This window comes from Ixodes scapularis, unplaced genomic scaffold (assembly GCF_016920785.2).
Source record: "Ixodes scapularis isolate PalLabHiFi unplaced genomic scaffold, ASM1692078v2 ptg000494l_1__unscaffolded, whole genome shotgun sequence".
NCBI lineage: Eukaryota > Metazoa > Arthropoda > Arachnida > Ixodida > Ixodidae > Ixodes > Ixodes scapularis.
In genome coordinates this window covers 164,289-177,868 of record NW_024609989.1, presented here as the reverse complement: position 1 = coordinate 177,868, position 13,580 = coordinate 164,289, and the positions used below count along the sequence as shown (strand labels likewise).

The 13,580-nt window shown below is 45.3% G+C and overlaps 1 protein-coding gene across 1 annotated transcript; it reads right to left on the bottom strand.

Annotated features, from left to right (window-relative positions):
* Positions 1-270: 270 nt before the first annotated feature.
* LOC121834081 (gastrula zinc finger protein XlCGF8.2DB-like) lies at positions 271-4,090 on the bottom strand. Its single transcript, XM_042287826.1, has 3 exons — positions 3,896-4,090; positions 694-1,321; positions 271-610 (listed from the first exon to the last, which is right to left on the bottom strand). Exons 1-3 carry the CDS (start codon positions 3,972-3,974, stop codon positions 271-273), a joined length of 1,047 nt encoding a protein of 348 aa, XP_042143760.1. The 5' UTR covers positions 3,975-4,090.
* Positions 4,091-13,580: the final 9,490 nt, after the last annotated feature.

Sequence of the window (13,580 nt, the reverse complement as noted above, 5' to 3'; positions counted from 1 at the left end):
TACCCATAATGCACCGCGCGGTTACGCCAACGGCGACGCCGCTCAAGCCGGAAACGGGCGCCTAAGAGCTGCGCTCTAAAAAGACCTCTGGTCGCTTCGTCTAAGGGAAATTCACATTTTTTATCTGTGTTTGCGCAATAAATAACAGGCTGAAACATTTTGAACTGTGAAAAACACACACTGCTTGCAAGTAGAACCGCTGCAGGTCTATCGCCAAGCCAAATGAACACACGTCGGTGCTAGAGTATTTCGTTTAAATCCCTTCCACAACTATGATGCACGTTGCTGTTTCGATAACTTGCGATGTATCTTCCGATGAGCGTGTAAATTGCTATGAGCCGCGAACGCTCTACCGCAGGTCTCACACTTGAACGGCTTCTCTCCAATGTGAGTCCTCTCATGATTCGCCAAGCGAGTTTTCTGAGTGAACGCCCTGCTGCACCTGTACGGCTTCTCTCCGGTGTGACCCCTCACATGCATCGTCAAATCGCATTTCTGAGTAAACGCCCAGCTGCACGTGTTGCACTTGAACGGCTTCTCTCCGGTGTGAGTCCTTTCATGATTCGCCAAATTGGTTTTCTGAGTGAACGCCCTGCTGCACGTGTTGCACCTGTACGGTTCTCTCCGGTGTGAGTCCTCACATGCATCGTCAAATCGCATTTCTGAGTAAACGCCCTGCTACACGTGTTGCACTTGAACGGCTTCTCTCCGGTGTGAATCTTCTCATGAACCGCCCAGTGGCGTTTGTGAGTAAACGCCCTGCTACACGTGTTGCACTTGAACGGCTTCTCTCCCGTGTGAGTCCTCTCATGACTCGCCAAATTGATTTTCTGAGTGAACGCCCTGCAGCACGTGTTGCACTTGAACGGCTTCTCTCCGGTGTGAATCTTCTCATGAACCGCCAAGTTGTGTTTCTGAGCAAAGTCCCTGCTGCACGTGTTGCACTTGAACGGCTTCTCACCGGTATGAGTTCTCTCGTGATTCGCCAAGCTGGTTTTCTGAGTAAACGCCCTGCTGCACGTGTTGCACTTGAACGGCTTCTCTCCGGTGTGAGTTCTAACGTGAGCCTTCAAGTTAGACTTATCCGTGAACGTTTTCTCGCAAACATCGCAACTGAAGGGCCTCTCTCCAGTGTGAGTCCTCTCGTGGATGGCGATACCCGCTGCAGAAAGACATGAGTGAGGACAGAAGCGGCACGGGTGCTTGTCCGGGTTTCGGTGCGTTTGGTGCTTTTGTGGGTTGGTTGGGGGAGAGGTGTCACCCCTGCGGCTGTCCTGGTCGAAGGTATCCACTTTGTCGCCAGAGTATGCTTCGATCAGGTCTGTTGGGATGACAGGACAAAGCAAGAAATGTCGGCGCTGTTTTTGTTGTTCTGAACATGGGAATTTTGAGTACCTAGATGAACATGGTCCAGAATACCTACATCATGCCGGTGCAGCGAAGAGTAGGTATTCATTCATTTGAGATGTTAAAAAGGTTCATTCGTAATGCTTGTAAAGGTCTATAGGCAATCGTTTAAGATTCCACTCTGGCAGCCCCATGCTGCGGCAGCTGTGGTGGCTTGCGCATTCTCCTAACCAAGTGCGGAAGGAAAGTCAAGCCGCCACGGCTGCTGCTGCACAGTGTTGGCGGTAACGTGTTACAAGTAACGTCGTTACCGGTAGCGCCTTTTTTCTTTCAGTAACGTAGTAACGTATTCATTAGTTTTCTAAATCTACAAATTTTATAAATTTTTCCAATCTTTTCCCCACGAAAAAATTTCCGCTTTAGAAAAACCCCAACCAGCGCCTCTCATGTTAAAGTCGAAACACGCTGTCGCCAAAAGAAAACAAAAGCGCTGTTACCGTCAATTTATAAAAAAAAGTAACGCAAAAGTAACGTGCGTTACGTTCTATCGGCGACAGTATCGCGTTCCTTTATTTCGCAAGTAACGTAGTTCTTTACTCTTTTACGGTAACGACTACAACACTGCGGCTGCTTACCGCTGCCAGTACGAAGCGCCGGGTGATAGCGTGTCGACATTCATAATGATCGCGACTGTGTTTTAGTGACGCTGGAAGGGTCATTCACACACCCACAGATTATTAGGTTACACAAAATAGCATTCAATAAGCTCGTGGAACAGGGATGGGCAAAATACATGCAAATATGTATCGAAATACAAATACAAAATACTTCGTCAAAAATTTATTTAATTACAATTCTAATTACATTTCCAAAAAAGCATTTAACTACAAGATACAAATACAGTCAAACGTATTTGGTCTCCTTCAAATACCTTTTCAAATACATTCCTCAAAATTTGCGTCAGCGACTTCAGGGCACCGCAACGGGTTTCTGGTTATCTCATTTTAATTTTGCATCGCACACTCGGGAGTTAGTGTGCGAGGCTCTAGTAACGTAATTGAAATATAATCACAAAAAATGTAATCAGCTTGGACGTAATAGGTTAAAAAAGTACAGAGCTTCAAGCAGAATTTTTTGTCGATTACATTTTGGTATAGACCAACAAAGAACAGAGACGACCAAGATGCGCAGCACTAGCTAGAGAATTTTTTATTGCTGCAACTCGCACCAGTTACGACAATCTGGACGACCCGCGCATTTAGAATGTTCCAGGCAAAAATATGAATGGAAATCAGGCTGGAAAGCATCACACGTTGTCACGGGCACTTGTTTAGCTAGCCTGCCTGTGAACGTCGATTTCGTCACTATTCTTGCCCTGGACTAGCACCGTAATCACAAAGTCACTAAACGCTTGTGCTTGATTGAGAGACACTGCATTTGGCGCAGAACGTAGTTTTCTTCCTGCTCTGGACAATGACAATAAATTTGAGGGATGTATTTTCGCCCACAAAATTGTATTTAATTACAATTGTATTTGAAATACCCACGTTTTAATATTTAAATACACACTTCAAATACATTACCCAATTTGTAATTAAATACAAATGCAAAATACACAAAGTATTCAAAATACGTGTTTCAAATACTTGTATTTGAAATACTGCCCATCCCTGTCGTGGAATAATCGTTGTGCACCTTAGAAACTTGAAAAATCGCTAAGGTACACAGTGATTATTTTACGAGTGATTTGAAACAGCAAAAAACGCGGTTCTATATCGACAATGATGTCGACATTTGCCAGCCTATAGCTAAACTTCTAAAGCAGGGGTGGCCATACTGACCCGGCCTAAGACCAGCAAACGAAAACCCCCAAACTTCCAAGAGCCGCAAGGGGGGGGGGGGGGGGCAGGCAAACTTTTGTTTGGTGCAGTAAACGAAACTCGAGCAACTTTCTTTCAATCAATCCGAGTAAAAAGCAGTCCGACTGTACGTAAGGCAGCAGTAGCACAAGGCTACCAAACTGCAACCTGTCTTTCGATTTAAAGCGCGGTCCATTTCACTTTTTATGGGGGGGGGGGGGGGGCGGTGAAGCCGCGAGCCGCACTTTAACACGCGAAAAGCCGCAGCTTGGCCACCCCTGTTCTAAAGCTTCAATCATTTGGAACAGCCGAACATATTTTGGGCTATTTCATGCGTCGAAAATTATTTATAGCATTTGTGAAAGCTACTAGATCAACCGGAACTGAAGGAAAAAATAGAAGTTTGTAATATAAATAACCAACTCGGCATGGTACATTTCTCTGATATCAAATACTATGTATGTGGTATATTTTTTCGGTTTGGTGCAGACCGCTAATTAAAACTTAATGAAGTTTCCACGTGGAGAAAACTTTGTCTACCACATCAGAGTCCTTACGTTTTCCACCTTCTAAAAAACCGAGCCTACAAAAAGCTTTTCTATCCGTGTGAGATCGTTCATGAATCTGTGAGGGTGTGCTAAGAGGGTACGAGGCTGTTTGACTGTTTTCCCGTGTGCTTCTTCTCATACCTGGTGTTGTTAGTTCCGTGGGCACCATAAGATTGGCGGCAGAAGTCGCACCGCCGTCCGTCCTCCCCTCCTGGTCCATCTTCAATGGTTGCCTCTGCAATTCGGCTCCTTGGAAGGAGAGCTCCGCCCCCTTGTCCTCGTAGTCCGTTCTCTGCCATTCGGAGTCGGATGCTGCGTGGGCAAGTTCTGTTAGGAGTGAAGATCCAATTTTGTTTTGTTCATTTTTTTATACTATACCAATACAGAAGCTCAATCACAACGAAACTTAAGGAACAAGCAAACATAAACACATCATGCTGATGAAGTAGAGAAATTCAGGGGTTTACATTGATATTGCGGTGTAATTCAAGAAGTAAAATAATAATATCACGATCAAACACCCGCACCATAACTTGATACTGAATACACCGAAAACGTCGACTGTAAAAATGCACGTGAATGAAACATAAAAGTGATCCTTCTCTATTAATACGTGCTTCAAAGGTTTTACTTCACCTTTAAACATACGGTAAAAGATTACTTCGATACAGATCTACATAAATCATGAAAGACACAACTGGGTACGATCAAAGAGCGTGGTTTAGTTATATCGCTCCTGCTCTGTAGTGCTGAAAAAAGGCAGGCATGCCACAAAACCAACAACTGCACGGTATATCGCCGCCACAGGTTTTGAGAATTACACGTGAACAAAATGGACATGGTGTGTCGCCGAACGAAGGTAGGGACGGGAATGGAAATGTTGCATGTAGTTGGCCGAGCTGTGGCCATTCCCTATTTGATCCGACTAGTAGGTCCCATTTATCTGGGGAAAAACGTAGCCCAAGGTTCTGGCACTGCCATAGGTTGGTCTGGCTGGTGGCTGGCACTCTTTCCCAGGCAGCGAAGGATCGCTCACGCTTGCTTTAAGAGGATTTCCGGATAGTTGGGCCTGCAAAGTTTAGAAGGATGAGGGTTAATAAACAGTCGCCAACACAAAGTTACTTTACCTGCCCTCAAATAGCATCACATTGGATGAGTGACACTAAAACTGAAGGATACCAGTGCCTGGAATTGGTCCAGTTGGCTATTCATTACTTGATTAAACTGCGCAGTAAATGATTACGAATTACGACGCAGAGACGAGAAAAAAGAAGGCAACAAATGGGAAAACGCGCATTTGCAGTTCAGTTTAATCAAGTAAAAAACTGAAGGCCAGTTTCGAGATTAAACAGGGCATAAATAATAACACCATTTGTCAGTAGGAGGGTATCTGCGAGAAATTTCAATCTGAAAGACGCGAAAAAAATAAGTCCCATGTGACTACACCATTTCCAAGTGTGAATGTTTTGGCCAAATGACACTGACCATTACTATTTCCACGAGAGATGTTTCATTATATATGCAGCATCAAACCGCTAGCAAGGAGGAAAATGTTTGCCGGTTCCGTCTGTGCCGCATACACGCGACTAATGCCACCATTTATAAAATGATATGCAGTGTAGATCAATCATTCAGTCTCGCATTTTGTCAACAACTAACATAAGCGGGGCCCACTTAGGGAGAACGAGTTTTAACTGAGATACTTGGTTCACGTTCACGAGTTCCCCATAGAACCGCATTGGTAAAAAGCCTTTTAGATCATCCTGAAGTTGAATATAAAACGCTATAATTTGGTTAAGGAATCTTCATTATAAATTTATCACCATTCAACACGAGTACAAAAGTTTACAGTCCCTATTGAAAAGCAAATGTTTTTTTTTTATTTCTTTTTATTTCTTCCAACTCAAGACAATCTTGAGTGGCTTTCTCCTCTTGATCTTAAGAGAAGGTGAAACGCTTCTTCCGAAAAATGAGATAGAGGTTGATTTCTGCGTTGTTTGATCCCGTAATTCTAAAGATTTTGTTCGTTTTCCTCGAAGAAGTAACTAAACGCGAGAACACGCGATAAACGTCCGACCAGTCGTTACGTCATAAAAGGATCTTTCGGCCGCCATGCGCGTGTCGCTCGTGAGCAATCGCAGGCTTGCCACTCCCCCGCACTGGCAGCAATCATGACGTCTTTTTTTGTTTTGTTTTTTCCTTTTTTAAAAATAGGAAGAGTCGCGTGCATAACTTCGATAGGCACTGAAGATGCGCGAGAGCGGAGATTCGGAAACTCCTTTCATGACTGCACGCTCCGGGAAGGAGGGGCTTCAGCGGTACTTTAAAAATTATTTTCTGCTGCCTCCATGCATGAAATTGAAAAATAATTTCAACATTGGGCTTCCTGGAAGCCGAATTAAGAAAATATAAGTGTGTTTTCTCAATTACAAGACCGCTTCAGCTTCCCTTTGAAGACATCTTATCTTCGAGACCGCCATAGCTTTACACATTTCGAATCCCTCGTTAGTTCATTCGTAGTTTTGTTTATGCATTTTTAACAACTTCAACCCACCTCCTCTCTAAAGTCTTCCCGGACCCTGAGTGCATGGTTCAGGCTGGAACATGGCTCTTATTACTGATTCTGTTCAGCCCTGTTCCGCCAGCTTTTCAAGACCAACTTTAGGTGTCTGTTTTGGTACCTGGTGAGAGCGATAGCATTCTCGGTTACTGATTGGACATGACGCCTCAGCGTTTTGCTGTGCGAGAGTTATCGACAAGTGCGAAGTCATGTCACTAGATAATCTCTAGTCTGTTCGTGAGTCCTTTTGGTGAGGGCTTCTCACTAACACACGGATGGTGACAGGGTTTTCGAGGTATTTAAAGTGTTTGTACCGAGTACTGCATACATAGGAGAACTTGACCTAAATAGGGCAGCAGAGCTGGAAATTTGCAGAGGGAGCGCTTGTTGTCGACCCCATCGAACGGAAAGTATAGCAGACCATCTCAGTTTCAGCTTGCGTCCCGTATCACTTCCTCGCGGCACTCGGCTTTTAGCAGACGGCTGCCTTTATTCCGGTCCGTTAACAGAATACGTGAAAGTATTTTCTTGTTCTATTTTTGTCTGCGAATGCCTCTTCGTAGCAGACGAATTCTATTGTTCACTCGCGTTAGCAGACTAATCATCTTCTGACGTTTTCTTGACTCGCTCCGTAAAGTCCCGGTAAGACTGCTCGTACAGCAAGCAAAAAGCAGTCTGCAAATACCATCTCAGGCGCGTTTCTTTGTCGTGTCATCTCACATTGGGCCTACCAAAACTGTCTGCGGACGTGTTCAAAGCACCCATACGTGTGTGCTTTGAACAGATCTGCACATATTTTTCTTACGACCCAATATGAGAGTACTTTCATAAAGGAACGAATTTTGGCAGTTGACACACTTGTCACTGCTTACGACCGGAGGGGCTTGTGAACCATCTTGTGACTGCTGATGACCGGCCGCTGCGCTGCAGGTCATAAGAAGTCGCCAGTGTTTTAAGCATCTGCGGTTGTAAGCATGACAATAAAAAATTAGTATACCTGCCTTTACTTGAGCAAACAATAAAGCAAACACGCAGATAGTGCACGTTGCTTCACCGTTTTAGAAATAAGGCACCACTTTCAGAAATTCTACATAATAAACCAAAAGTAACCCACACTATTTAGTTTGTCCGCATTAAGGCATACTTTGAGGGATTGTACAGTTTCAATCAATAAATGTATGAAAGGCTTTGAAAGGGGTTGGAGGGGCCCCGGGGGGGAGAGGGGGGGGGGGAGGGGGGGGGGGGGTGAGGGCGGTAAATAAATAGGCAAAGTGAGGTGAGGCAGACAATTGAAAGTTTACACGCAGCAGGCTCAACTGTAGTCATTTCATTTGATCTGACTCTGTCGCATACGTGTGAAGAAAAAAATGTAGCACAAAGACGTTGCACCACCGAAGGGGGACTCGGCTGGTGACAGGCCACCTTTCCAAAGCTGCGAAGTGTCGTTCACATCTGCGTCCAAATTCCTGCCGAGTTTGATCTGCAAGGTTTAGAAAGACGACGGTTAATAAACAGGAAAGAACAGAAAGCGACAATACTTGTTTGTACCTTTAACTACATATATTCAGCAAACTGAAACTGGGTTCGAAATTTAAAAAAACAAGCATCGCAAATGAGGAATGAAAGAGTACAATTAAGATTTGCATTTGAATGAGATGAGTATGCACTTATCACCCCAACCAGGTAATATTCAGAGCGAACCTGGAGAATCAGTACACAAGATGTATCGTCCACTTCAACCGCTGCTATACTATGCTGTGATTGAAATTCTGTTCTCGTGAATTTGACACGCCGTATTTCGAAAACACAATGAGTATTAAAACTTGGTTTGGGGCTCAAGCGTATGAAGATGCGACCCATTAGGTCTCAGATTAATGAGGGTGAATGCAGTACAGCTGCGTTTGCATCTTCGGGTGTCAGTCGTCCCAGCTCTTTCTTCTTCTTAAAAGTTGTTTAGATTTCGAGATCTGCTGTGTGAATCTTCTTTCCTTCGTCATTCTGTACTGCCTTGGTCGACTGTTAAAGAGACACATCATGTATGAGATTAATAAATTGTGGTGTTTTCTAGCTGAGTAACAACCTTAGGTGTCTACTTCTGCCGGTTGATAACTCCAGTCCTGAACAACAAGACAACAAGGCTAAAGAGGCAGCGGTGGCTCCAGAGTAGAATGCCTGAATGTTGCCAGGCGGCCCTCACAGAGTGGTGGCAACACTTGCATCTGCTAACGGAGACGCCACCTTATCTTCCGACACCACAACCTATTGTCCCGACACTACTACCTATTGTCCCGACCAGCCCTTGCGGAAGGATATGAAGATCGACCGTATGCATCAAGTTCCCGTTTCTCAAGAACGGTTCGACAATCGTGTGGAGTCGTTTGTGGTTGAGGCGCTAGAGTCATATACTAACAGCTGTGATATACTAACAGTGAAACGCAAAATAACTAAAACTAACGTAAAAGTAACATTTCTTAGTAATGGCAAGTAAGGACACCGGTAAATCGTTGCATTCGAAAAATGGTAATGGAGCCCTGTAACACGTTAGCTTTTTTTGAAGCTAACGAGTAACGATATTTTGTTACTTATTTTCGGTAATGGACACAACACAGCCAGGAATCCTCTTGCTGTTCAGGTCCGATAATAGCACGAGGCTCGCTGGAGCGCGAACGTTATCGCCGGCACGGCCCTTGAGTGACGCAGACAGGCCCGCACAAAGAAGCGCCACGAGCTGCATGAAGAAGCAAAAGGGATTAGACGACTGCATTGCTAGTACATTCACATGCCCACTGAAGGGTAAAGGAGAATACCAGTTGCTTTTAAGTTGCGCCAAGAGTGATGTCGATGTTGATGGAGATGATTGAGCCGCCATTGCCGACCTTCTGTTTTCTTACCGAGATGTCGAGCTACTGAAGCGGGCGTTGACGAGCCTCCGCAAAGGCCTATGCTGGAAAGAAGGACACAACAACAGCTAAAGGAGCAATAATTGACCTGTCCTTCTGTGGCAATGATGAAGTGAAGTGATCGGAATAAAACAACAAAAACGGGAGGTCTGTTATTTCGGCGAACATCCACAACTGCCTGAAAGCGTATATAGGGAGCATTCACTGGACGCCATATTTGTGGGTACTGACGTCATTTTGGCCTTTGTAGGCATTGTAAAGAGGAAATTTAGAACCATACACGCATGATGATAACATCATAGCACACTGACATTAAGTAGCACAAAACGGGCCCAGCTACAGAAAATAAATATTACACTCGTAAGAAATAAATACGTCTGTAACTTGTTAATTACAAAGACGAACACACCTCTGAGCATCTTAGTTTAATAGTATGTTTTGATGCATTGTTATATTGCAGGACATTTCATATACGTCACTTGAGCAAACGCCAGTTTTTCACTTGAAAAACAAACCAAAAAACACTGCGATCAAATGCAAGCCATTGCAACGAAAGCAAGTTATATTAAAATCTTCAGAACTGCCAATTCGTAAAATTGGCGATTAGTAAAAAAGGTTAAAGATCGCAGGAGCTTCCTCGCTAAAAATTGCTGTGATTATTCGGTGACCCAGGGCTGAAACAATTTCCCCAAGGCCCTACACGCGCCGTATACCTTTCGTTATGATACTCAGAAATTCAGACTTTCGAAGGAAGCTAGAAAAATGTAAATTTTATCCTAAAAGCTATGTGGAGCGCAAGTTTGTTCGTTTGCTTCTTTTTGCAGGGGTTGTGGTGACGTCAGAACGCCGAGATCTGAGTGGCTCCGATTGAAGGATAGTGGGTAGACCTCCAAGCAAGCTGCCTTGAGGCCTTAACCTATCGGCAACGTTACTAAAACACTCAGTTGGGAATCTCGCGTCGAAGCCTGGGCCGCTGGCGTCCACCGAGACCGAGCTAAATGCGACAACAGCGCCACTCTTTATCGTTTGTCTGTACTGTGGTCACCTTGAGCTTCTTGAAAGCCTGTTTTTGCGTATAAACAAACGGAAAACACTCTTTTTGTATGAAATTTATTGGAGTTTAGTACAAAAAGAGGGGCGCGTTATGTTTCTAAAATCTTTAGTTTGCAGGGTTTTGCGGCACAATTAATATTGTTTTTATACAACCATACCTCAGCGGTCCTCTCAGGTAGCGCGTCCTGACCTAGGTGCATTTTAACTTGGGTAGTTCGACGCGGCGCGTCCGCCGGGGAGACGGGGGTGGCACCCCTGTAACCTCTTTCGCTGTATCTGTTCTTAAAGCCGAAATGGCAGTATAACGTGCAGTTCCTCGAGTGGCCGCTGCGGGAGAAATGGTGGCGTTGTGTTCGTCATTAGCTCGGTGCTCGGAGACAGATTGGGGCCAATGTTTCAAAGCTGTCTCTGTGGGAGTTCCCCAACTGAGGTGTTTTAGTAACGTTGCCTATCGGTTTCTTAACCTATCGCGCTACGACTTTGTGCAGCGTTGCCCACAGATGGTGCTTTTTTTTTTTGTAAAATTTGCGAAGAGCGAACTTACCTCAGTAAAAAGTAAAGAAAGAAAAAGGCTTAGCTCCTATGAAAACGCAGCGACGCCACCGGTCTGCAAACAACACGGCGCCGTTTTGCAAGGGAGACAAGAGATGGCGCAACAAACGCCGCCAACGAACAAGCATACGGCACCGAGAGCAGGCCTTTTAACAGACGATCTTCTCGACTCAAATCGGCGCGCGTTCCGCAGGCGGCGACAGTCGCAGAAACAAAAAAGACAGGCGCGGTAACAGTTTCTTTTCTGCAAAAGGGCCGGCTCTCGGCGTCGTCTGCTCGTTCGTTGGCGGCAGCATAGAGTTATTATAATGTACGCTAGAGGTTCAACTAGTGCTAGTGTCTATGCGACTTCCGTGACGCAAATTGAAGCAGACAGCAACCAGTCTACTTTTGCGGTGCTCCTGTGCATTCCTATGGGAAAACGCGCGTGCATTTTGTCTCTTCGCAGGAATATAACACGGAACAATTTGGTTATTTGGGTCGCATCGAATAGTATGTACCTTGATTGACACTCTAAAAGTGTAATTGCTTTAGTTAGCGCATTTTTCTTCATCAGTGAACGATGTTTAACTTCGCTACATTTCAGTCCTAAACGTGTGTTCCGCAGCAGGTGTGTAAAAACAAGCGACGATACGAAGCAAAATTACAATCGAAAGAAATATAGAGTGTGTTCAAGGCTCGCCAGCATTCCGGTGACGCTTATATATTGACAATATGCCAGTCCTGTCACTATATGAAAATGACCCCGTCGTACATGAGCGGATAAAAGCATTTAAAACGTAGATAATAAAGTCCGTGGGCTATGAAAGGTGCCTCTTCGTGTTATTTTCTCTGCCGGGCAGCTTTTATCGGGCACTTGCTCTCAAAGATTTCGAGCGTGCGGGTGATCTTTTAAAGGGGCACTGACACATCTAAATCATTTTTTTTTTAATCCGAAACGATTGAAAACGATGCCGGGACATTACCCTCAAAATTTGAAATTTGGGAATTCAGTACTTGTGAAGTAAAAAAACAATTTCCAAATGCCGAATTCGAAGTTCCCGCGCGATCGGCGCCGGTGCCTTGACGTCAAAAATTGCGGAGCCCTGAGAGTCTACTTTCTTTCACCACTCCCTGCTGTTGCCATGGCGACCTAAAGCGAGGAGGAAAGGAGCGGGCGCCGGCGTTGCGGCGGACCGGTTTTGAGCGGTGCGCCTGTTTTCCGTTGGAGGATGCAAATCCAGGAGGCGGCACCACAACGAACTCCAGATTTTCGGTATTTCAAAAAGAAGGGCCGTAGTGCGTTCGTAATTGCGTTAAAAAACATGTTTTAGGATTGCCGTAATTAAATGTTATAGAGATGTCGCTTACAAAGCTTTTAAATTTTATGATTCTTGACGTCACCGATCAAAAGAAGCGAGGAGGCGAGAAGCGGGAAAATCAAACGCCAAAAATAAAAAGGCGCGCGCGCGCGCGCGGGAACATTTTTTTTCGCGATGCGGTTTTTTTTTTGCGTGTTTATGACTGCAACTTGCATCGTTTTAGACAATAAAAATAAATACGACCTTTGGGGTGTCAGTGCCCCTTTAAGCGCACAACAAGCAGCTTCGCTCAGAGCAGAGGCATAAAGCGGTACTTACTTATTTAAAATCGGAATAGATTGCGTGGCCTTCAATTTATTTTGATCGTACATGCACGTGTAGTTACTGATTCAGCGTAACTGCGTAGTTCTTGCCGTCTTTCTTAATTTCCAGATGCTCTTCGTTCGTTTGGCACGTATATCCCCCTCGCTGAAAAGCGCCGACGCCGTGTTCGCGCTAACAGTGCCAAACAAGCCAAAGCTTGTGCGATACACGGAAACGAAGCCAGCAGCGATGAGAGCGACATGGCACTGCAGCTGTTGACCTTGAAGTCGTATCTCTCAACAGACGAACAGTTGGTTGCACCTGTGCGCAGGAAATTTTGTTGGGGTGGCGCCGACATCGTCATGGAGGTGGATACAGGTTCGCCGGTCTGCGTAATCTCAAGGACGTATATGACAGGCACTGCCATGGCTGGCCGAAGATGGAACGTTCGAGACTGAAGTTGTCATGCTACCTGGGGAAGCTGCCGGTGGCTGGTAAGCTTACGCTTGCCGTCAAGTATTGTGACCAAGAGGTGACGGCGACACTGACAATCCTAGACTGCGCAGGTCCAAGTTTATGTGGACGCGACTTAATACAAAAGTTGAACTGTCTTGGAACACCTGTTTTGAATTTAACGGCGGCAACCGAAACCGCGCAGGACGTCGAGCTGAAAGAACTACTGTCAGAATACGAGGAGTTGTTCAGTGACGGACTGGGTTTGCTCAAAGGCCCGCCAGCGCATCTATATGTGAAAGAAGGAACTGCACCCAAGTTTTTCAAGGCCAGGCCTCTGCCATACGCCATGCGTGACAAAGTGTCTAATGAACTGGACAGACTTGTCAAAAACGGTGTTATCTCTGCGGTTCCTCACGCGGACTGGGCAACACCCATTGTCCCTGTCCTAAAAAAGGATGGGACCATAAGAATTTGCGGCGATTTTAAGTTGACCGTGAACTCAGCCTGCTGCACCGAGCAATATCCACTCCCCGTAATCGACGACCTGTTCGCGGCACTCAATGGGGGCGACAGGTACAGTACGGTGGACCTTCGAGATGCGTACAATCAAGTGCCACTCGATGACGAATCCAAGAAGTTAACCGTCATCAACACGCACCTTGGTCTCTTCTGTTTCAACCGGCTGCCATTCGATATTTCTT